At 36.2% G+C, this 24,098-nt stretch overlaps 1 protein-coding gene across 3 annotated transcripts; it reads left to right on the forward strand.

Annotated features, from left to right (window-relative positions):
* The first annotated feature begins 1,703 nt into the window (after positions 1–1,703).
* Positions 1,704–23,188, forward strand: LOC147510421 (uncharacterized). Of its 3 annotated transcripts, none has more exons than XM_086602392.1 (20): positions 1,704–3,771; positions 3,855–3,919; positions 4,005–4,048; positions 4,168–4,210; positions 5,261–5,321; positions 5,413–5,480; positions 8,648–8,699; positions 12,660–12,724; positions 12,821–12,887; positions 12,977–13,037; positions 13,125–13,183; positions 13,298–13,378; positions 13,494–13,605; positions 14,359–14,447; positions 14,528–14,584; positions 15,285–15,408; positions 21,577–21,743; positions 21,842–21,914; positions 22,330–22,459; positions 22,538–23,188. In XM_086602392.1, exons 1-20 carry the CDS (start codon positions 3,451–3,453, stop codon positions 22,671–22,673), a joined length of 1,875 nt encoding a protein of 624 aa, XP_086458518.1. In that variant the 5' UTR covers positions 1,704–3,450; the 3' UTR covers positions 22,674–23,188. The 3 variants fall into 3 exon arrangements, with proteins under 3 accessions (XP_086458518.1, XP_086458520.1, XP_086458519.1); XM_086602394.1 differs by having other exon boundaries at positions 1,717–3,771; positions 4,005–4,075; XM_086602393.1 differs by having other exon boundaries at positions 1,717–3,771; positions 4,005–4,067.
* Positions 23,189–24,098: the final 910 nt, after the last annotated feature.

Genomic DNA, 24,098 nt, shown 5'->3' on the forward strand with positions numbered 1-24,098 from the left:
AATCTAAGTTTAGTTTACTCCCTACTAGAAAAATTACATCGGTAAAAATTGTGTCATACCCTCCAAATCTGGACACCTACACTTTGTGTGCTCCGTAGATCGACACTTGCTACATTGCTTGGTCTTTCGACATCCTCCTGCTTCATTACCAACTTCTACTACGCCCACCAAACAAGCAACATTACTTTGAACCCCATGAAAATAACAAACAAGAAACATTTTCTTGCGTTTATAAAAAGAAGATAACGTGCAAAATTATCACTTATATCTAGTATCTCTGTTTAACCCGTCATCATCCTTACTCAAATCGGCAACTCCTGCAGCACGGTTGACATAGTTGCGCTTAGCACTTGGACCTGTAAAACAGTGCACCACAAGAAAGATATTGACGAATACATATCAGAATCAACAAACTTTTGTAACTATTTAATATTAACAGACAAGTGAGAATATGGCAACGGTATAAGAAACTTAACCCCATCCTTTAGATCCAAAAGTGTACATGTGGGCCTTGTGGGCCCGACAATACCACAGTGGCCACCCTTATTTTTTCTTGTCTCATTCTGACCTTTCAATCTACTAGGTTTATGTGGCCTACCGTTCAATTTTATGTGTGGTGGATCATTAACAAATAGACGATGGGTGGTTTTAGGTAGGGTGAAAGGCATCTCTACCTCGGCGGTGCCTTTAGAAGACGAAATGCCATCCATTGTACCACTTTCTGGTGGAATATAAGGCATTTCAAAAGGAACTTGTGGACTGCCTTCAGAAGCTCTAGAAAAAGATGATAACATGGATTTAAAAGCTTCACTGTTTTTGGCTGTTTGAGAGGCCACAAACATATCTTCTTGCATTTCTCTATAAGCTCACTGTGACGAATAATGGAAGCAGCCTGCGAAGAAAAACTTGGATCGTTATTTAGAACGACCGATTTCGCAACTCGTGTCCATCTCCTTAAAAAACAGCTCTGGGGTATTTCACGAAGGTCCTCGTGTTTGTAAACTAAAATGATATGTCTACATGGAAATCCAAATGACTGAAATAGCCCAGATGAACATCTAGCACTCTGCTCTAAAAGGTTGTATTCCACAGTCGTCTTTTTTGGCCTGTTCAGATGACGGCTGATGGTGTATACACGAATATTGTCACCCACATCACGTTTATCTTCTGCAGTGTACATCACTTCCTCCAAGCAAGAAAAGCAGCTCGAGTATAAACAGATTATGCCTGCTTTGCATATTCAATCAAGTGGCTACCAATAAAAGGTTTCGTCGTTACAGTCCTTACCTCTTCTTCGTGCTCTCGGTGACGGATATTTGCAACTGCCAATTCTATTTTCCCAAATAGCTCAAACAGCCGCATCCCAGCTTAACATGATGTCGTTATAACGAGTTAATAGACTTCATAACGTTAGTTATACGCACCGCCAAAGAACTCATTATGAAGATCACGATTCTGCCCCTTTCCCGTTTTTCTATACCTTCATTACCCATGTCTTATGACTAACCTCGTATTTTTCCACTAGCTGTCTCCACCTTTCTTCGAACTCTCCCCGAGAACGTTTCATAAACATAATAAAGCTGAACTCTGTTGCAAATCCAGGGATTTTGACATTGGTGATGCAATTTTTCAATACATGTCAAGAGCACAGTCGGTGTTTCGAATCTAGAAGAATGGATTTCAAAGTTTTACGAATAGCTAGGTCACCATCAGTAATGAGTGATTTAGGGTGTTCACCACACATTGCGTCAATAAATGATTTCAATGTCCACTTATAAGCGTCGTCGTGCTCACTTATGATCAAAGCAAAACCAAAAACTATAGTCTATAGGTAGTTGTTGATTCCAGCAAACACAAAGATCAGCATCTGGTACTGATTACTCATGTATGTTGAATCAAACAACAACACATCACCAAAGCTACAGTAATCCAGGCGGGAGGTGGAATCCGCCCAAAATAGCTCAGCCAACTGCCCACTCGCATTTAACTCATAGCTGTAATGAAATAAATGATCTAACTTCACCTTATCCTCCAAGTTGGCAAGCAGTGTGTTGGCGTCGCCATCAATACAACGACTTCTCCTCTCTTTTCCCATTTTGTTATACAAGTCTTTTTTCGTAAAACCAACATTAAGGAAACCTCCAGTTATATATGCAAAGTGACCCATCATTTGGCATTTACGAACACCGACATCATTTAGGCACGTAGCAAATTTCAATGCTTCTCGACTCACATATCTATGTGACTGAAGAAACATTGAACTCAGATGCAGTACAAGTGGATGTGTGTGTTCCCCAATAAACTCTTTCACAGTCCACAACTTTGCTTGAGAATAAAAAACAATAACAATGCGGGCTTTACAATTGAACCTAGTGACCTGTCTGGGTGTTTTTTTGGGTGTCATTGATTGGAGTTTATCTGCATGTCGTTCACCTTCGGCTGAACACACAAATCTCCGCTTAGTAGCAACTCCATTTAAATGAATTATATAAACATCCTTACGAACACCATCCGAGGTCTTGAACTGCATAGATAAAAATAGTGTAGGCCTCGTTCGAGGTCTTGAACTGCATAGATAAAAATATTGTTTTGTCTTCTATATAAGCCCTATATGTATCTGACTCTTCAGCATCGCTATCACTACTGTCAATATTTTCATTCTCCATCAGGGAAACAGTTGATTCCACATCCACAGAATCACTTTCATCATATGCAAAACTTTCGAAACATAGACTTCTAAGAAACTCTTCGTCATCATCAAGCCTTATTTCATTCGTCATAAGAGCGTCTACCTAAATAAAGAAAAAAAAAATTAGTACAAAGGACCTAAATATGAAATTTTTTAATGTACCTTAAAGAGAAGAGAAAAGATTAAATCGACTTCAGTGATTGGATGATAAACTAGTCTCAATGTTCGAACGTATTCAAGTCGTGTAGTGTTGTTGGTTGTTGTCACTCTTTTTTGTTTTACTTTCTTGTTGTAAACTTTAGAGAGTGAAAGAAGTAAATGATTGGGTTGATTGACCGTGAATTTAAGAAGAAGTGAAAGGGGTGAAGATTTGGGCGCGCAATCTAATGGAGAATAATAGAAAATACGAGAATTTGGAGACGAATTAAAATATGTGAAATGCCAACGCTACCCCTAGGTGGGCACTTCGGCTACCAGTTATCCGATTGGAAAATATGTGGTCAGGAATCGTGCCTAGCCATACAGCACGCGCACTAAAGAAGCCCTCTTTATTTATTTATACTTGATATCGGGCAAATCAAGAAAAACATGAAGAACATTTTCTGCCGAAGAAACGGCCATAGAAAATAGAATGCCAAGAAGGCAAGAAGTAGTTCAACGGTCCTCCTGCTCCTTATGGAATATTGGAATTGGCGTTAAAGCGAAATAAATAAATAAAACTCTTATTTATTGGCGCCAAGAGAGTCACTGAATAATATAAAATGGCCGCTTCTTCTGCGAACCTTGTTTTCTCAAAAACGATATTTCTCAACTCAATTTCTCAAACCTCTCCTCCCAACTCATCCACTCATTTTCTCCGATTCACAAGAAAACCATCCCACTTAATAAAATCTCTCCCACTTTATAATAATAATAATAATAATAATAATACTTCCCTAAACACTCGTTGTCGTTTTTTCGATGAGTCGAACCAACTCCATTCTGATTCAGATGACGTGGTATTCGACTCACCCAAGATTCAAGGTTCTTTTCAGAAATCTGCAGCTTCAATTGGAGTGGCCACGGTTTCTAGCAAGATTTTGGTAATTTATTTATTTATTTTCTGAAGAGATGTATAATTGTTGGTGTCCTAATTTATAAGTTGTTGTGGTATAATTATTATTAGGGGCTAATAAGGGAGATTACACTGGCTTCAGTTTTCGGCATGGGTCCCGTAGTCACCGCATTCAAGTAATCTTTTTTGCTGTGTTATAAGTGAATTGCGTTATGGTGTATTATTAATATACTGAATATAATTGATGGTTTTGCTTACCAGGCATGCTTCAGTGTTACCAGGGTTCTGTATGTCAGTTCTGGGAGGTTGGTAGTCTATAAAAAGGTTCAGTGGTACATTGCCTTGCTTTTAGACTTAAGTAGCATCTTCAATATTGTGCGGTTTGTATTCTCACCCACCTTTGGTTAACTTGAATTTTTTTCAGGTGTAAATGGTCCACTACATCTAACTATGGCTACCACTTTAAGGTTGCTCTTCTAACCATGCCACTAGATTTTGTAATGTATTTTGAAGTGGCGGAAGCAACACTTAATCAAAATCTACACTTTGTAAAACCCTAAAAGTCTCACCTTTATTGATAATCACTCAATAATTCATCACACATAAACACAACTAAAACAACCCCCTGAAACCTTAACCATAACCCTTATTTATACTAACCCTCACAACTAAACAAACCAATAGAAAACAAACACATGGCAAATAATAACTAATGGACTCCTAACTGCACACACAAACACACAACCATGGGCTTGGACTCGACTAAGGGGCGCACGCCCTCAACATCAGCAACACACTAGTGTTCTACATCATTTTGATTTTTCATGATTTTATCTGTATTGGACTTGGTGGTTTTTGGTTCTTCTTCAGAATAACTGTAGAGATGTATTGCAACAAACTGGTTTTGAACATCTGCCTCTCTTTGTGTTTCAAAGAATAGATTGCGTAGGATTAATATATTTTTCATCGAATAATATTTGGAATTAAGTAACAAATATAGTTAAAACAGAGTGTTACCAATCTTGACAGAAAGAAAATGCAAATCTTCGTAGTTATTTTCTTGGTTTCCCACATGCTATAAGAGTGAGATTACAAAGGAATTTGAGTTTTAGACCATCAGTTAATCAAATACTTATACAACTTTACCAATAGAAGATATGGGAAAATGCTAACTGCCATGTGACTTGTTAAGAAATTTGTGGAGCGAAATAAAAATTAGTCTTGGTAACGTTCCTGCCTTTTGTAATGCTCCTGCAAGTAAACGACAGTATGATAGTGTAACTCTATGGAGACAGTAAATGATTTTGTGAAACTCAAACTTTAGCTCTAAAGAGTTGATTTATTCTATTACAATTGAAGAAATTGTTAAAGAATTTATGCTAATCTCAGTTTCTGTCCAGCAGACACCAACACCTTTAGTGGATTTGTTAACTATCTCATATATTGATCACTGGCAGCTGGACATTATAAACTATAGTATATGCTTTTTTATGTTGTGACCATCCATATGTCTTCAGTAAGCTATCAAAGGAAAGGGGGAGGAAATTGATTCAAAAGACAAGCCTTTTAATGTTCCTCGTATGTTCCTACTTTCTAGGTTTTATTTATGTTTGTTTCATTTACATACCTATCATTGATTCATGTCATTGAAATTTGTTTTCCTTCACAGATAGGAAGTGTTGCGGGTGTCCTCATATACTTATTTGCGGAGTCCATTATTTATGTATCTGCTCCTGGGTAAGCATTTCTTCAAGGCTTTCTGCTGCTGTTATTTAGAGGAGGATTAGAATTATGCACATACTATTTCACTTGATAACTACAATGTCCTGGATTATCTGTGTTTCTTTTTCCTGCATAACTAGTATATTCCACTTTCAGGGTGCTTCTATATTTAGTATGTGTATATACAAAACTACAATGATTCATGCAGAAGTGACTTTCTGAAAGAGTAATTCTGCAATATAGCCTCCTTTGTCTGATTTGTTCTATTATTGATAGGACATAAACTAAAATCTAGTTTATGAAGCTCTTGTATATAGATTTGTTTATCCCAAAGATTATTTCAAGGTCCAAATAATGCAGAAAGTACTGAGCAATGTAAACTAAGAATCAGTTTTCACACCGTAGATTCGATTATAAACTATTGTGAGTTAGGAGTCCAAATTAATATAATAACTATTTCTAGTTTAGTCCATCTATAATCTGATAGTTGGGGATAATATTTTTTGAAACATACAGAAAATATCAATTACAAGTTTTTGTCATCTAATAGACATCATAATGATCATATTGGAATATTTAAAATGTAAATGAGTTTTAAAAGAAAGAAATTTCCCTGAAAGGGACTCCACTTTGTTATAGTGATGCATCAGCATGGAACATTATTAGATAGTTCTAATTATATTATTAGTAGTCTTAATTAAGTTAGTAGGCTTTCCTATTTGTTTTAGTTAATTAGCAATGTTTCTATTTTGGTTTCCAATTAGAATTCGGAACATGGCTTATTATATAAAGGCATCTAGGCCTTCATTGTTAGTTGGGTTATTGAATATTATTCTTTCTTCATGTTTGAAGGTTTAAACCCTAGGTTTAGGTGTTTGATTTATTAAATCTTATTGATGTTTATCGATTGTTGAAGCTTCCGCCAACAAAATACATCATATAGTCTGCTTGGAAGCCTCATGAAAACCCGACTGGAAATTGACATTAGATTTACATAGAACTCCCAGAATATTTGAGGTAATCTTAATGGTATTATGAAGTTTAAAAATGGACCAGGCTTTTTTGTTAAGGTGTGTGAACATGTGGGTCAAGTATCATCAATTCTACTTATCCCTAACCACAAGAACACCTAAACTTGGATTAAGAGTGATACGTTAAAACCTTCCAAACACGTTCCTGTGGAAAATTTACCCCACATGCGGCATACATGGGAATATGGGATCCAAAACAAGCCATTCCTATAAGATGGAGATGAATTAAGGGGGTACTTTTTTTTAAGGTTGTCTTCAAGTTGAAGGTTGTTGCAAAGGATAAGTTCTGCAATCAAATGTCAATGAATTTGGTGCAAGTTTCTATATTTAATACATGCCAAAAACTTTCTAGATTTGTAATCCTATTACAAGTGCCTGAATAAGTTGATCATTTTTTCATACTGATAAGATAAACACGACGATTATTGCTTAAATCAACTCCATGTGGTGCAGACAATGAGTGTCACACACACACACACACACTAGCGGGCATGCACTTGCATTCAACATGTTTTCTAAGTTGACTCTTCCCATAGCCTTTTTTGATTGACCAATGTTAGGTGGTCTTTTAGGATTTTAGGAATAGGGGCCCACAATTTTAATGCCTATTTGTCATAAAAAAAAATGAGTGTAACACTTTCTTCTTCATTTTTCTTCCTCCTCAAAATCCCCCAATCTTTCTCTCAACCAACCACCAAAATCCCACACACCTTTCTTTTAATTCTTCTTCTTCACTTCCTTTCTTCTTCTTTTTCACTTCCTTCCTAAAGCCTCGACCTAACGTCGGTCTTCACGGCATTTGCAGTTTTCTAGTATACATAAAAGTCCACCTTCTTTAAAAGGTTGAGATTTAAAGTAATTGGTGATTTGACATTGTATTAGAGCTTTTGTTATGAGCCTCTCCAGGTGTAGTTGTAAAAAGTTTCTTACTTGTGTTTATTCCAGCGTATGTGTTTCCACTGAGGGGGAGTGTTGAGGCTATTCCTCCCCAATTCTAGGTGTGTCCACCTATGTTCTATCTCGGGCCTCCTGTTGTAATACATAAAAGTCTACCCTCTCTAAAGTTTGAACTTTTAGAGTCATTGGTGATTTGACAATATGGATGTTTCTGATAACAAAATCAGCTCCTGCTAAAGAAATTGTAGTAGCTCCGGCCTAAAATAGAAGTAAAAACGAAAGATTGGTTCATCCAAAAACTGCAAGAAAATCAAGCAAAATGTACAGATACTATGCAATTTAGTCTTCGTCCAAGAAACGACTGCTTCTACCTCTCGAGGTTTCATATTGTTATCTACACTTAGAGAGCTTATGATCAGATTTTATGTGGAACTGTATCTACATTATTAAAGGAAACGACTGCATCTGCCTCTCAAGGTTTCATATTGTTATCTACACTTAGAGAACTTATGATCAGATTTTATGTGGAACTGTATCTACATTATTAAAGGAATAAGAAAAAGAAAAAAGAAAAAGAAAAAAGAAAAAGAAAAAGAAAAACGAAGAAAAAAAGTAGTACACGATGCATCTTTTAAGTAAACTATATTGAGGATGCCCTTGGTGGCTTAATATGCATCCTAAACGAGGCTAACGAACTATATTGTCAAGTAACGAAGGATTGAAAGTTCTCTTTCAAGACACAAAGCCCAACATCGTAGGAATCCTTTGGGTATTTCGCTTTTGTGTTCCGATTGCAATTATTGCCTTTAGCAGTTGTATACACTCTTAGTCTTCACTAGATCATTTTCAGTAAATTATTTCTTAATCTGGTGGCTTTTAGTATCAGCGTCATTTCTGTAGTTGGTAGCCAGACCAGTATGGATTGGAGTATAGAGCAGATCAACTGGGGCGATCATATAGTTTGTTAATGACCATTTTCTCTAAAACCTCAAGCTTCTAGAGGTGCACCAATGATGTATATCAAAGGAATCGTGGATCATACAAATAGGCACTTGCCAAATATGCAAATTGGGGTAGACATCAACCAGCACTCCGCCTAAGTTGGATCCAGGGTGACACACATTAGACATGACCTAATCACATACACCAGGCCGTCACACACCTTACAACATCTTTCTGACAATTTTTCTGACGGCCTTGCTTACTGGAAAACCAGCATCTTTCTGACAACCTTCAATTTTTCTGATGTATCAGTTTGTGGGTCTTGGCAGAGGGCCGGATAAGTAGAGAAATTGCTATTACTCAGGTAATGTATAATGATATTATTCAGGTAATGTATACTGATAATATAGTAGTGAACGTCCTGAATCTGTGTCACTGGCTCACTGTGTGGTCTACTACTCTACTATATAATCAAATTGGTTTTTTTCATAAATGTTAGATTGAACAGTCTTGTTTTAATACGTTTGGATACTGATGGGTATTTATCTTGGGAAGGAGGAGCAGAAGGGAACATGTTTCATATTTTCTTACAATTGAATACCTAAGTAAATATTTGTCCAGATTATCCCACTCCATATCTAGGTATGTCCCACCTTTTGAATCTCCAGACCTCCTCTTGAAATACAATAAAATCGGCTCTCTTTACAAGTTTGAGCTTAATTGGTGATTTGACAATATTAAAATTGTTTTATTTAGAGTGTTACCTATAATTCTTTCTCTTTTCCTGTGGCTAAGATTTTAAAGAGTTTAGGAGTATCCCTTTTGAGTATTTTGTGGTGAGATGGAATAGACTTTTGTATTTAGAAGTAGAATAATTTGTAGATCTCGGGTTAGCCTCCTGTGGCTATGTTTTTAGTTTTATTTTGTTTATTTGTAATAGTAGGCTTTCTCGGCCTACTTTCTTTTCACTTTTAATGAGATTTCATCTTTACCAAGCCACAAAAAAAAAATCTTTCTCTTTTCCTTGTTTTACAATAGAATACGTAAGTGAATCATCTCTTTCTCCCATAAATTTGTACATTTCATAAAATACTTACTGGATAATGTGTAAAAATCCAGAATCTCTGGGAAGGGCAGTGATGGTGATGTACGTGACTTATGTTGACTTTTTTGAGCTTGTTTATGAAATCAAACTCGAGGACGAGTTTCTTTCAAGCAGGGGAGTATGAAGCATGAGCATGGATTATTAATTAATTAGTAATTTCTATTTTGTTTGGTTTCCTAATTCAATTAAGAATAAGAATAAGATGGTTTCCTATTTGGTTTCCAATTAGATTTAGTAATTGTTTTCTTATATAAAGACATCTATGTCTTCATTGTTAGATGGTTATTATTGATTATTAATTCTTTGTGAATTGTTCTTCATGTTTGAAGGTTTAAACCCTAGATTTAGGTGTTTGTTTTATTAAATCTTATTGATGTCTATCCATTGTTGAAGTTTCCGCCAACAAGATACATCAAATTTGGTATCAAGAGTCAATTGATTTTTGGGAATTTTTTTTTAGGGAAGCACTGTTCACCGGAACACTGTTCATCGCAGGTTACTGTTCACCGGAACACTATTCACTGCGGGGGGAAAAAAAATTCAATGTCTTGAGAGATATTGTGATGGATTATCAACGAAGAGGTAGAAGAGAGTCACCACCGCCGCGAAGTTCCCATGGATTGACGTATCATACCGATCCTCATACTTGGAGAGATTGTGATTTAGATCGCAGCCGCCGCGCAAGATTTCCTCCTTCAAGAAGGTATGAACCTCTTTCTAGATTTCGTTCCCCAACTCCCAATTGCCGCACCCAAAATTTTGAGCCGCGAAGATCGTATTTTCGTAATGAATCCTATAATTATGATGATGAGGAGTCTTTTATTGATTCCGATGAAGATGAGTATTCCAATGACAGATATTCTCACCAAAATAAGTATGCTGATCCCGAGACATACTACCCATCCCACCCACAACAACATAGTTATGCTTGGGTGGCTAAACACACTACTCAAACCACCAGGCAGCAACGTTTATTTGATTTGGGTGATGAAGCCCCACCATCTTCAATTCGACAACAAAGAAAAGTCTAATTTCGGCGTGATGAAAAACAGGTGCTAGGTCACAGGTATCGTGAAAATCAACAAAGCGACGATGATCGTGGAGGCCATCTTCGTCATCTTTCTTTGAATTCCCAACACACTCAGCAGGGACATGGAAGGAGAAATAGTCACCAGGGTCATATTCCTCTGAACCAGCAACACGATGACAACTTCCAGCCTCACAACCCGCTACTGAAGCAGGAGAAGAGTGCACCACTACTTCAAAAGCCTCGAACTTCAAATTTTCATACCGTAGATCACCGACATAGTTGAGAAATCCAACTCCACCGTGATTCATCAATTTCAGCAGCACTTCAACCTCTTAATGTTGCTACACAGCCTGAAACAATGGTGGTTGCACCTGTAGCAGACGCAGAGGAGGAGAACACCACAAATCAACCAACCCCATCTCAGGTTGAAGTTTGTACACCAAATCAAAATCAGGAAGAAGGTGAGGATACTAAGCCCACTCCACCTCCACCGCCACCTCTTTTTCCACTTTCGCTGCCTCCATTGATCCGAAACCAGAGAATGAAAGTAAGTGAGAAGAAAGCCCTTGAAAAATCAGTTGGGGAATTTTTGCTTCACAACTCTTCTTGCCTTGAACTTGAGAACAGGTTAACAGTGGCTCCAGAGACTAGGATTGACCATCACAGTCTTGTTTGGCATAAGTCAGTTTCCCCATCGGTTGATTTTATAAATTTTCTGTTTGCTTTGAAGCCGAAATTTTTGGGAAAAAGTTATATACGAAGGGTGACTATTTTTGGGGCAGATCCACATAACTGTGGGCCTGGATTGACGCATGGCCTGGTGGTGACCCAAAGTCCGAACTTTGTTTCTATTATTGCTGACCAGTCGAAGGTTATAGTCAGGGCAGATTTTCCTAGTAGTGTTCCTCTCATTACACTCAATCAATCGCATGGTTTGGAAAGGTTTAACTGGTCATGCAGTCATGCATTGCAACAGTATCGAGGAGATGTTAACAACTATGGCATACTCGATGGAGATTGGGTCGTATGATCATGGGGTAATGGATCACTTTTGAATTCCTCATCCGCACCTTCATTTCGTCAAGGTAATCTACAAAGCCTGATTGCACTTCATAACGCCTATGGAGCCAATGACCTTGTGATTTCAAATTTGTTCCATCAAGGCCAAGATAATTTAGATACCTATGTGGATCCTTTTCTTTCTGACTCGAGAAATAAGTGTTCTTCTTGTTACAACAAAGCCTTCCGATATATCATCAATGAACTACCAATTTGTATTTATTCGCGGTGGAATTATTTGAATGGTGAAGTCGTGACATTGTGGTACTTGGTTCGTTTTGTAAGTAATTATTTGGGCAAAATTCGAGGTCGAATTCCTTTGAACTGTGGGAGGGTGATGGTGATGTATGTGACTTATGCTGACTTTTTAGAGCGTGTTCATGAAATCAAACTCGAGGACGAGTTTCTTTCAAGCGGGGGAGTATGAAGCATGAGCATGGATTATTAATTAATTAGTAATTTCTATTTTGTTTGGTTTCCTAATTCAATTAGGAATAAGAATAAGATGGTTTCCTATTTGGTTTCCAATTAGATTTAGTAGTTGTTTTTTTATATAAAGGCATCTATGCCTTCATTGTTAGAGGGTTATTATTGATTATTAATTCTTTGTGAATTGTTTTTTATGTTTGAAGGTTTAAACCCTAGATTTAGGTGTTTGTTTTATTAAATCTTATTGATGTTCATCCATTGTTGAAGCTTCCGCCAACAAGATACATCAGGCAGGGTATATACATCATGGAGATCCTGTGATAATGTTACGTTGAGAACAAAAACCTTCGGCCTAGTAGTTACTAGCACAAACTATGGAAAGGGAATATTTCTTTTAGAGCGTCTGGGACTCTAATATGCTTCCGAAATTTTCTCTCCGTCTTTAAATTTGTGAGTGCTATATGTTTACTTTTTCAGTTATACTTAGGACTGAGTGAAACTAATAATGCAGTTGCCAGAAGTATAGCATTTGCTTTAATGTTGTGCTTTCATAATGTTCTTTGCACATGCACCATGCTGTATGGATTGTTGAGTGATATTGGATTTAATGTGGGTGTGCAGTTGGAAGTTGGGAGTATATCCTATTATTACTTTTGCTCAGTGAACAGTCTAACCTGAGGCATATCTCCCTCCTCTGACAGCTGAAGCTAATGATCCCTTGTGTAGTTTTCTCCGGCCCAGTTGGACTTGGCTTTGGGTACCTAAGGCAAGTATTTAAATTGCTCCAGTTGCTGATCAACTTCCTCATTCTCATTTCATAGAGCATCCTAACCTTGCTCGAACTCGCAATTGTTCCTTCCAGTGCAGAAGGAGACAGCTTCGTGGCCTGTATCAGTCCTGCTCTGTCAAGCGTTTTAATAATTACAATGGTAATCACTGTTACACCAAATATTGATAAGACTTTTGGTTATCCAATGTTAAAATTCAACTAACATGAGCACTTATAAAATCTTTGCAGTGTGTTGCATATGTTTCAATAAGAGGCACAACTACTTCCTACGTTGACGGTGCATTGTTTGGTATGTGAGACCTCCTTTAGGAGAAAAAAAAAAATTCCCCCAAAATTGCTTGATAAATCTGATAATCCCTGGCGAATGGATCATTAGGAGGAATACTGATAGCTTGTGGAGCTTCTTTAGGAGCTTTTGTTCAGTGGCTTATTCAGGTTCCAAAGTTCTCTTTAGAGAACAGGCTTCTTCAACTGTATTTTATATGTTTTTAGTTTTCTCTTTAAAAAAAAAGAAAAAAATTGATTTTGTATGGCTTTTGTGATGCTTAGGTCATTATGCATGAAAAGAGAGGACACAAGTCCATTTTGTTCTCATGGTTGAACATTTTGAAAGATAATGATGTTCGCGAGGTAAATTAGTTGGACCTTTTTCTTTCCTTTATTATGATTGTTTATTCATTATAAGCAAACATATATTTATAGTTTCATCAGATGTTGAATATGCTTCTTTTGTGTTTCTTTGTAGTTTTTCACTTTGATTCTTCCAGCAACCTTTATATCGGGGATGGCACAAATATCATCATTCACTGATCTTTATTTTGCATCGTTCATTCCTTCTGCTGCTGCAGGTCTCTCTTGTAAGTTACCGCCATAGGCTAAAGAAAAGAAACAACTTTGCCGATAAATTACAGATTTTTTGTCTGGTTGGAAGAGTCCTCCCAATTCACCAGCTCTTATATATATCGAAAGGGGCAAAGGGACTATACTCAAGACTATGAAAGGACTTAAAAAAAGAAGTTTCACAAGAGATCCATAATTATAGCCTTATAGGGAATAGATGTATCTAGTGAATCTTCCCCAGATACATCTATTCCCTAGAGAACATAGAAGAGTTATTAGAGTTAGTTTAGTCTCCATAGTAGTCCATCTCCTATCGGTTCACATTGTCTGTTTCCTTCAGTTGTATGAAGTTTCTTATAGTCTTTATGCGGAGAAGTGTAGAATAACTGAATAAGGGATGCAATTTAATCTCTATTTGATACCCATATTAATTGTAAAATGATCAAATATTTCTGTTTGATCAGTACTGGTTTGGTATTTCTCTATGTAACATGGACACGCCATATTTCAAAAATAATCCGTGTCAGATACGTATCCATGTGCCCGTGTCAGACACATATCGAACACATTGTATGTGATATACCTCAATTTTCAATATTTCGCCTTGTCAGACACTTTGTATCTTCGTCGGATATGGACACACTTATCCATGTCAATGTATTAATTAGGTATTTCATGAAGTTTCTGTAACCTCTTAATGACAACTTTCTTGAATTACTTTTCTGAAATATGTTGCTTATGCTTGACCTTATGCTGTATATTTTTTGTAGATGCATATCTCATATCTATGGCTCCATTGGGGCTATTATCAAGCATAATCATACTGCCTCTTCTTCCCACTTTTTCAGAACTAGCCAAGGTACACCATCGAATTATAATGTAACTATTTAGTGCTGTTCAAACTAAGTGTATGACCTTTAATTTTGAAACCTTCTGCAGCCTAGGACATGGCCAATTCTAATGAAGAATCTAAAGCAGGCAGTTATGCTTTGCATGGTATGATAATTATGATCCATATTTCTGTGCTTTTTCATGATATGCTTCTATGGACGTCTCTAATGATGAGTCCAAATTGTAAGCTAGTATTGAACAGCATATTTTGATCAGGTTTAGAATTTTAGCAGTGGAAGGGATGTACAGTTTCCTAGCTATTTTAAATTTTGAAATACAAAAGAAATCTCATATACAAGTAAGAGATTTATGTTTTTCCTCCTCACAGTAAGATACTATAAGCGTTGATGATATCTAATTTCAAATTATTGAGAAATCAGTTAATGAGGACCGGAAATTTATTATTTCACTTGGAAAAGAGCCTTAGGAAAGGTACGACCTTCGAACATAGTTCTGTCAATGTAGAATTACTCCCGTTCCTCCATTAAGAAACCAGTGCATCTCCAGGACTCCGGATGAGCTAAGCAGTTTGAGAGTCTATGCAAGATGCGTGTCTTTACAGTTGTAATTATAATATACTTTGTTGTTGGGAAAATTACGATCATTCTATTATTTTTACTATTTAAATTCTATTATTATTATTATTATTATTATTATATATTTATTACTAATATTGTTATTATTATAATTGTTATTATTCTAGTTATGATTACTACTATTATTATAAGTGTTGTTATTATTATTACTATTAGTATAAATATTATTATTGTTACTGCTACTGCTAATTTTGCTGTGGTTGCATCAGGTGATTATCCTGCCCATTACGTCAACAATGTGTGTGTTGGCAGAGCCATTCATAAGTATTTTATTTCAGTGGTCTGTTTTTGATCCTACAGCAAGTGATCTGGTCTCTTCTTCGCTCATATGCTGTAAGTATCACGACCATGGTCATTGGATGTTTTGGAGTAAATATTTAACTCTTTGAAGCAGGATTGCCACCTCAAACAAGGGACTGGCTGCCTTTGTCCTCCCCCCCCCCAAATCCAAGTGTTTCCCATAATTTGTTTAAAAAAGGCCTTATATTAAAAGGTTCAGAAATATTCAAACCATTTTGGTATGGATGTCTTAAAACATAACTATGGGGATGGTTATATGAACTCCACTAAAACAAACTCCAAATGAACTCCACCACTTAACTCTATGAATTAGAAGCTGATTTTTGGTGGAGATGTTCTCCACGCAATAGAGATCATCCTCACAAAAAATCAGTTCGTTTGAAAATGTACAGCCTCATCAAAAATCGTTTAGAAAGTTGTGAAATTATCCAACATTCTATATTTTTTAAATTTGAGTTTATAACTATTTCGTATCATGAACTTTCATTTTTTTCCCTAAATGGTACCCGTACTTTTTTCCTCGCTTACCACGTACTCTCAATTCGTTTCAATTTAGTACCTCAGTCTGTTTGCCGTCTCAATCCGTCTGATTTCTATAATGACAAGCTCATCATGTGATTAAGAGTTTTTACTTTTTAACTATTTAGTACCACGAACTTTCCCATTTTTTCCTAAATGGGTCACAAACTTTTTTTTCTCACCTATTAGTACCATGCACTCTTAATTTGCTTACGATTTGGTACTTTAATACATTTATATGACAAATATCTTTATGTCTTTAATTTTGAAATTGACACTCCCTCACTTAAGTTATTAAGTCATCTAACACGTCCCAGTAGAGTGACCCGACCTTCTTTTAGATTAAAAAAGTTTTGCTTAGTGACGGCGGGAGTGGAGGTGGTGGCAGGGGTGGATGAAGAAAAAAAAGGAGGGACATTTTGGTCAGATAAACATCTAAATGTATCAAATAGTAAATAATTGAAAGTTCATGGTACTGATAAGCGGGAAAAAAAGTTTGTGGTACTAAATAGTTAAAAACTCTACTCGCTGTTATGAAAATCAAATGGATTGAGACAACAAACAAACTGAGGTACTAAATTGAAGCAAATTGAGAGTACATGGTACTAATAGACGAGAAAAAAAGTACAGGTACCATTTAGGAAAAAAAATGAAAGTTCCTGGTACTCAATAGTTATAAACTCTTTTTAATTTCGATATAACTTTTGACAAGGTTAGACATATTGATGTGAATTAGGGTTTCACATTGATAATTGAGTCCTATATTAGTTTCTATGTCATTGGGGAGTACTAGAATTGAGTCTAATTAGTATTTTGAGGTTATTTAGTATATGGGTATTTTGGAGTTATTATTAATTCCGAATATAGGGTGTTTTATTTGTTTTAGAAGTTTTTTTCCTATATAAGGAGTTGTAGGCCTTTGGCCATAGTTAGTTTTTGGATTGAATTGAATTGATTTTAATTGAGAATTCATAGAATTCGTTTCTTTGCAATTGTGATTGCATCACATATTCAATTGAGCTGATTTTTTGTAGGGGTGTTCTTCATCATGAGATGTATACATCCACAAAAAATTAGTCCTCAATTAATTTTGTAAGTTCATTTTTAGGAGTGGAGTAATTTTGGAGTATAAGGTGTAGTTCATATAACCATCCCCCATAACTATTGAGTTACTTTAATATGAAAAGCAAACCTTGTGAAAGTTCGAGTATAAAAATTTGATGAGTAGCTTAGAATTTGAAGCCCCATGGGGGGTCTATTATCCTGGTTTCATCAAAGTGTTTTCTTTGCAATCGTGATTATTATTTTATTTATTTTATTTTTTATTTTTATGTTATATTGACTATAGAGCTTTGTGCCTTTGTGCCATTGATATCGTGTTAATTGTTTTTGAATCTTGAAACTATAGTATATATGATCTCCTTGTCATTCTCTTCTTGGAACTATAGATATTTTGATTTATATGATCACAATATGTATGATGTTTATCTTTCCGTTGTATTCATTGTATCTTTTGTTGTTTTACATGGAAATATATAAAGATCGTATTTGTTTGTGGGTGACCGATGCAAATTGTAACTCCTTCACGCAATGAGTCTTATTTCTTGTAGAACTAGTAGCATAGATAATCAACTTTATGTTGCCGCTATAAGTTTTTGCGAAAAACACCATGCATATCGTAGTTGTGACTTAAATGAAAAATAAAATAAATTAGAAAGAATTATTGGTTGTGTAGCTGAGTAAAACCATGGCTAGTTTTTTTTAGTTTCTATCTTTTTGGTATCAATTTAAGTTTTGGTTTTATTTTTTCTCAGTTTTGTTTTGTGTTTTTATAAACAATGGTTATCTTAGGAACATGGATGATTATGAAGTAGTTGCAAACCGTTATGTAATTCTTTGCATTTTTTGTAATGTCAGATGTGGAACTAAAATAAATTTAAGAAGGAAGAAGATTGAATAGAAGAATTGTAGAAGTTGAGGGAGAAAAGTATAATAGGTTTTGGAGATTTAATAGTTTGATAATTGAATATCTAAAACAACTAACATTGGCCTCCTTATATAGATAAGCCAAACTTCATAACCAAGAAACCTAGACTTCTAAATCTAATTAAACTCAATAAAAGAAACTACTAAATCAATTTAATAATGCTACTAATAAAAATACCTAAAAGTGGACCTTCTTATCCTACATTAGTCACACATGGTTGAAAACTTGCATATTGACAGGCTGGCGTGTAGGACTTAGGATAACGAGACACTTAGTTCTTGGGAGGTTGTATTCAGAGAGTAATAGTAATCGCTCCTAGTGAATCGATTAGGTTCCATTTGTGTCTATTATCCTGGTTTCATCAAAGTGTTTTCTTTGCACTCGTGATTATTATTTTATTTATTTTATTTTTTATTTTTATGTTATATTGACTATAGAGCTTTGTGCCTTTGTGCCATTGATATCGTGTTAATTGTTTTTGAATCTTGAAACTATAGTATATATGATCTCCTTGTCATTCTCTTCTTGGAACTATAGATATTTTGATTTATATGATCACAATATATATGATGTTTATCTTTTCGTTGTATTCATTGTATCTTTTGTTGTTTTACATGGAAATATATAAAGATCGTATTTGTTTGTGGGTGACCGATGCAAATTGTAACTCCTTCACGCAGTGAGTCTTATTTTTTGTAGAACTAGTAGCATGGATAATCAACTTTATGGTGCCGCTATAAGTTTTTGCGAAAAACACCATGCATATCGTAGTTGTGACTTAAATGAAAAATAAAATAAATTAGAAAGAATTATTGGTTGTGTAGCTGAGTAAAACCATGGCTAGTTTTTTTTAGTTTCTATCTTTTTGGTATCAATTTAAGTTTTGGTTTTATTTTTTCTCAGTTTTGTTTTGTGTTTTTATAAACAATGGTTATCTTAGGAACATGGATGACTACGAAGTAGTTGCAAACCGTTATGTAATTGCTGCACATTTTGTAATGTCAGATGTGGAACTAAAATAAATTTAAGAAGGAAGAAGATTGAATAGAAGAATTGTAGAAGTTGAGGGAGAAAAGTATAATAGGTTTTGGAGATTTAATAATTTGATAATTGAATATCTGAAACAACTAACATTGGCCTCCTTATATAGATAAGCCAAACTTCATAACCAAGAAACCTAGACTTCTAAATCTAATTAAACTCAATAAAAGAAACTACTAAATTAATTTAATAATGCTACTAATAGAAATACCTAAAAGTGGACCTTCTTATCCTACATTAGTCACACATGGTTGGAAACTTGCATATTGATAGGCTGGCGTGTAGGATTTAGGATAACGAGACACTTAGTTCTTGGGAGGTTGTATTCAGAGAGTAATAGTAAGCGCTCCGAGTGAATCAGTGTGTTTTAATAGCTTGTTTGGATGACTTCAAAGAAAGGGTTGACTGCTAGTAGGTGGGTTTTTGTGGAAGAACAAGTGGCGATGTTTCTTCACATTTTAGGCACAATACATGAATGAGGCCTAATACTTTTACTCTGAGAAGGTCATAAAAAACAGTGCACCGACATTTTCATAATCTTGCAAGCCATATTGAAGCTTGGTAGGGAATTTGTAAAGCAGACACGTCGAAGGCTTAGGTCACCTCCTAGTTGTGACCCGTGAGGAGTTTGTTTGGCATGCCGGCTTTATGAATTCCTCCCAAGCTTCAATACGGCTTGCAAGACTCTATGAAAATGTCGGTGGACTGTTTCTGATGACCTTATCAGGGTGAAAGCATTAGGACTTGTGCATGTATCTTGACCTAAAATGGAAAACAACATAGTCACTTGTTCTTTCACATGAATCCATCTACTAGTGGTAAACCCTTTTTCTTGAAGTTATCCGCACAAGTTATTAAAACTCATTTTATTCAGCCGGGGCCTATTATGACAATTACCATCACTCTCTGAATACAACATGACAACCCCTCAAGAGCTAGGTCTCTCTCGTTCTCCTGATTCCTATGCGGCGGCCTATCAATAAGCAAATTTTCAACCAAGCATGACATTACGAAGTATGCAACAAATACACAAAGGTATGTAGCTGCTTTGCAGTCATCAAAACAGAAAAAATAAAAAAATAAAATAACTTAGATCCCAAAAATATATAAATTGAAAAAGAACCAGCCATGGTCCTACTTGGCTACACAACCAATATCCTTTTACAATTTGTTTTTTGTTCAATCATAGGTACAAAATGTCGGTGTTTTTTCAGAAAATGTATAGCATGACGCATAGTTGACTATCTATGCCACTAGGTTTCTATGTGAAGTAGGACTCATGTAGGTACCGACTAACAAAGTCAGTAAAACCTTTGGATGATGATACCAGAGGTCTGGGGTTCGAACCCTGCCCGTATCAAAGAGTTATTGATCTCATTTAAAACAGACTTGCCAATCAAAAAAAAAAAGTAGGACTCATTGTGTGAAAGAGTTGCAATTTGCATTGCTCACCCACAAAAAGTATGACGTTTATATATTTCTGTGAAAAACATCAGAAGATGCAACTTATACAAGGGAAAGCTATACATATCTATAGTGAACATATGAATGAAGAATCAGACCATATGTAGTTATAGTTCCAAGGAGTGAACTGACAAGGAGACCGTATGTGATAAGAACGTCTTACTGGAAAAGGAGACCGTATATACCATAGTTTCAAGATGCAGAAGCAATGATCACGGGGTCAATTGCACAAAGGTCTATAATTCATATTTTCATATACCACATAAAAAACTTGCACTCATCCAGCAATCAGCGAATACTGAAAGCATCTTCTAGTAATTAAAAATATGTATATAATTTTCAGCCTAGGTACTGATTGAGAAGGTGGATTCCCTGTCAAGGAATGCCTCATGATTGACCTGGACTCGCATAGGTCATAGGTCACACTTGAGTGTATGATGAAACTTGTGGGAAATAATTGCTTGAAAAAGAAGAGCTTGGTGAAGAACAAACCGGTTATGGGAGAAGAGATATGGTTGTTGAACTCTTTTGCGCTCTCCTTTTCCTCCCAAATGGGCTGTGGACTCAAAATCCTTTCCTTTTCCTTCATTTCAAATCGTTATGGAAACCGCCTTTTCCATTGCCAACCAAACACAAACAAAACTAAGGGATAATGTAGACCACTCCTTTCCTTTCCTCTCCTGTACGTTTTCCTTTTAAACAAACAAACCCAAATCCTTAGGTCCTTTCTCCATGGTTAGACCAATTTGAATGTGTTTGTGGTAGTAAAATTGTATTGTTGTTAATAGTTTGGAGAGGAAAGAGAAAAGGAGGATACGACCTTATTAGTTTCGGCTTGCATCGCTTCGATACAAGGCCGAAACTAATAAGGCTGTATCCTCTTTTATTTATAAAATAAGCGTTTAGTCCTTTACATTAATAGAAACTTCCTAAAATATTTGGGTAGGGGGCGCTGCCCCCGAACCCCTAATGGGCCATCTTCACACAACAAAACTAGCATTGTGAGACATCTCCCTCGGGGCGGACTGGGCCTTCCTCTTAGAACTCTAACAGTTGTATAGTTGCATACCAATTCTGGGTAGTTTATTCTTCATAAACTGAATTGTTTCAAGTTGATTCTTGCCAAACAGATGAATGAACTAAATCCACTAAAAATTTCTACATCATGAAACTTTTTGTGTATAAAACAGATGCTATTGGCTCCCCATTCTACATCGTCCGAGAGTTGTTAGTCATGGTGTTTTATGCTTTAGGAGATGGGAAACAGCCTTTTCTGATCAGCATGGGTGCTATCGCTCTGAATGCCTTCCTGGATTGGCTTTTTGTGTCCAGGTTCTGCCTTGGGGCACGAGGACTGGTATGATACATTTTTACTTGATGGGGGCATTGAGAGCCTATTGTGTGAAGTTGTGTTACTATATTTAGAGTCCTAACGAAGTCACTTTCACTGTTAAGGCACTTTCTACATCTTTGGTTACTTCTTTGTCAGCCTTGGCGCTCTTCAGTCTCCTCTCAAGAAAACTTACAGGTATTTGATCAAAAGAGTCTCTATTGACCTGTGTTATTAAAAGTAAAAATTGGTTGTAAATGGAAATGTAAAGTGAGTGCTGAAACATAGGAAATCGAATCAATCCTCCTTAGAATTGCAAGAATTTGATGATCTTCTATTTTAGCAGTAATTATTCTAATTTTCTCCACAATTAGCCTTACCAGTTGGACAGTTGTGAGCTTGTGAGACTTGAAAATGCTGCCTGCACTCCCTCTGCAGTCCACTGGTTCATATATTTTCTCTACAATCTATAATTAGTGCCAAATATACAGTACTTGAAACATAAATCTAAACTTCTATCCCTTCCCCCCCCCTGGAATCTATATATCTATCTATTTTATTATGTGAAAACAAGTGGTATCGCGGTTGACATATAGCCAAGCTGGACGTGCAGGACTGTTCGACGCGACAGCACTGGTTCGCCCTCTCTTGCAGCTAGTCGTCTGTTGCATCATATCAGGATGCACTACATCTGTTATTTATAAGATGTTACGGCATCTGTCTTCTGCAGCCTCATTTATAAGGTTCTTTCTTTTCTTTGCCAACAAACACTTTTTGTTCCATTTAATAAACGTTTCACTCAATTGAGTATGTCTCTGCAGATTCAGTATCCTAGCAGAGCTCCTCTCTCTTTTTCTTGCTGGTTCACTGGGGATATGTTGCTTCTTTCTACTTGCAGTACTTTGTTTTCAAGGGTTAAAGCTCGAAGGCCTTTATGATACATTCAAATGTAGGTAGATCCATATTGATTTCTCATCAATACAAAGTACACCTTTGTCAGTCTTACAAGCTGGAATAAGTTTGCGTCGGAAGAAACCTGGATGCATCATTTCTGGGAACAAGTAAGCAGCTAATGAGACAAAGTCTCCCGGAAAACAACTGATTTGCGCACGATATAGTTTGATAGTCAATGGAGAGCGTCAATGCAACTGATCCAAACTGTTGATGAGCATTCTAACGTACATGATCGGTATGGAGTGTAGTGGGAGCACCTTATAAACTTACATATGGACGGTATGAAGGAGATAATTGAAGATTATCAAAGAATCCCGAATTACTAGGTCCTTTTTGTCATCCTGAAGAACTCTGGTTCTTAGTTGTTGGTAAGGCTAACCCATGTAAAGCAAGATCTTTCTGCAATTCTGCCACACCTTTGCAAGAGTAAGGTACTTTCATACAATATTGTGCACTGGGTGCCCCAATGTTTGTATAAGAAACCAGATTTCACTAATGAACTTGTTATTATTTTATCAGTCTACCATTCTCCTAATCTATATCACTGAGGATGACTTTCATTGCTCATTTGCTCTAACACCATAGGCATAAAAAACTGTATAAATAGCACTCCTGATTCCTCGCAACAAAATCTCGGGTAGTTTTTAACGCATCTTTTCGTCATCTCAGTTATTCTGTAATCTGCTTTACGTTGAATCGTGAAGTATGTCACAAATTTCTGTCAACTAGACTAAAAATATTATAATAAATGCTAATTGCTTGATCATAGTTGCATAACACCAGGAGCCTAGATCTTTCCGACTTGCAATCTCTTGCTTCGTTCATCAAGCTGCTTTTCCTTGGATTCTAGCTTACACCCTTTATCTGTACCCTTTTTCTAAACGCAAGACGTGTAACACTTTTTTGCACTGCAATTTAGATATCTGAGTTTAAGGGAAATTGTTTGACTTGGTTTGAGCTATAAATTTGAAAAAAGCAGCTTGTGACCAACAATAAGAAATGTGGTGGGAACTGCAGACTACTTTCACCTCAGTCACCGATGGATCAGATTCTTTTGAACCCCGTCTGTAGATTGTTTGGTATCCAGTTTATCCACTCTCTAGGGTACTCATATCTTGTTCTTTCTAATTGTAACCAGTCAGTGATGCACTTGTTAGAATCTTTGATTAAATGGGATTCTTACACCATTAACATATACCATGAAGGGGAACGTTTCCAACTCAGAAAGAAAAAGATCAGAAGACGGGCTGAGTCCAGATGGGCTCCTCAGTGAAAATGTTCCCAGTTGCTTTTCTGGCTAAGGTATCTGCCACCAATCACCTTCCCAAATGGAATAACGCTTGTAGAGTAACAGCCATCTATAAGTCCTGCTGCGAAATCTTCATGTGAAACCAAGTTGGTCTTTCATAGCGTAAAACCAACCGAAAA

Source organism: Coptis chinensis, chromosome 3 (genome assembly GCF_015680905.1).
Source record: "Coptis chinensis isolate HL-2020 chromosome 3, ASM1568090v1, whole genome shotgun sequence".
Taxonomy (NCBI): domain Eukaryota; kingdom Viridiplantae; phylum Streptophyta; class Magnoliopsida; order Ranunculales; family Ranunculaceae; genus Coptis; species Coptis chinensis.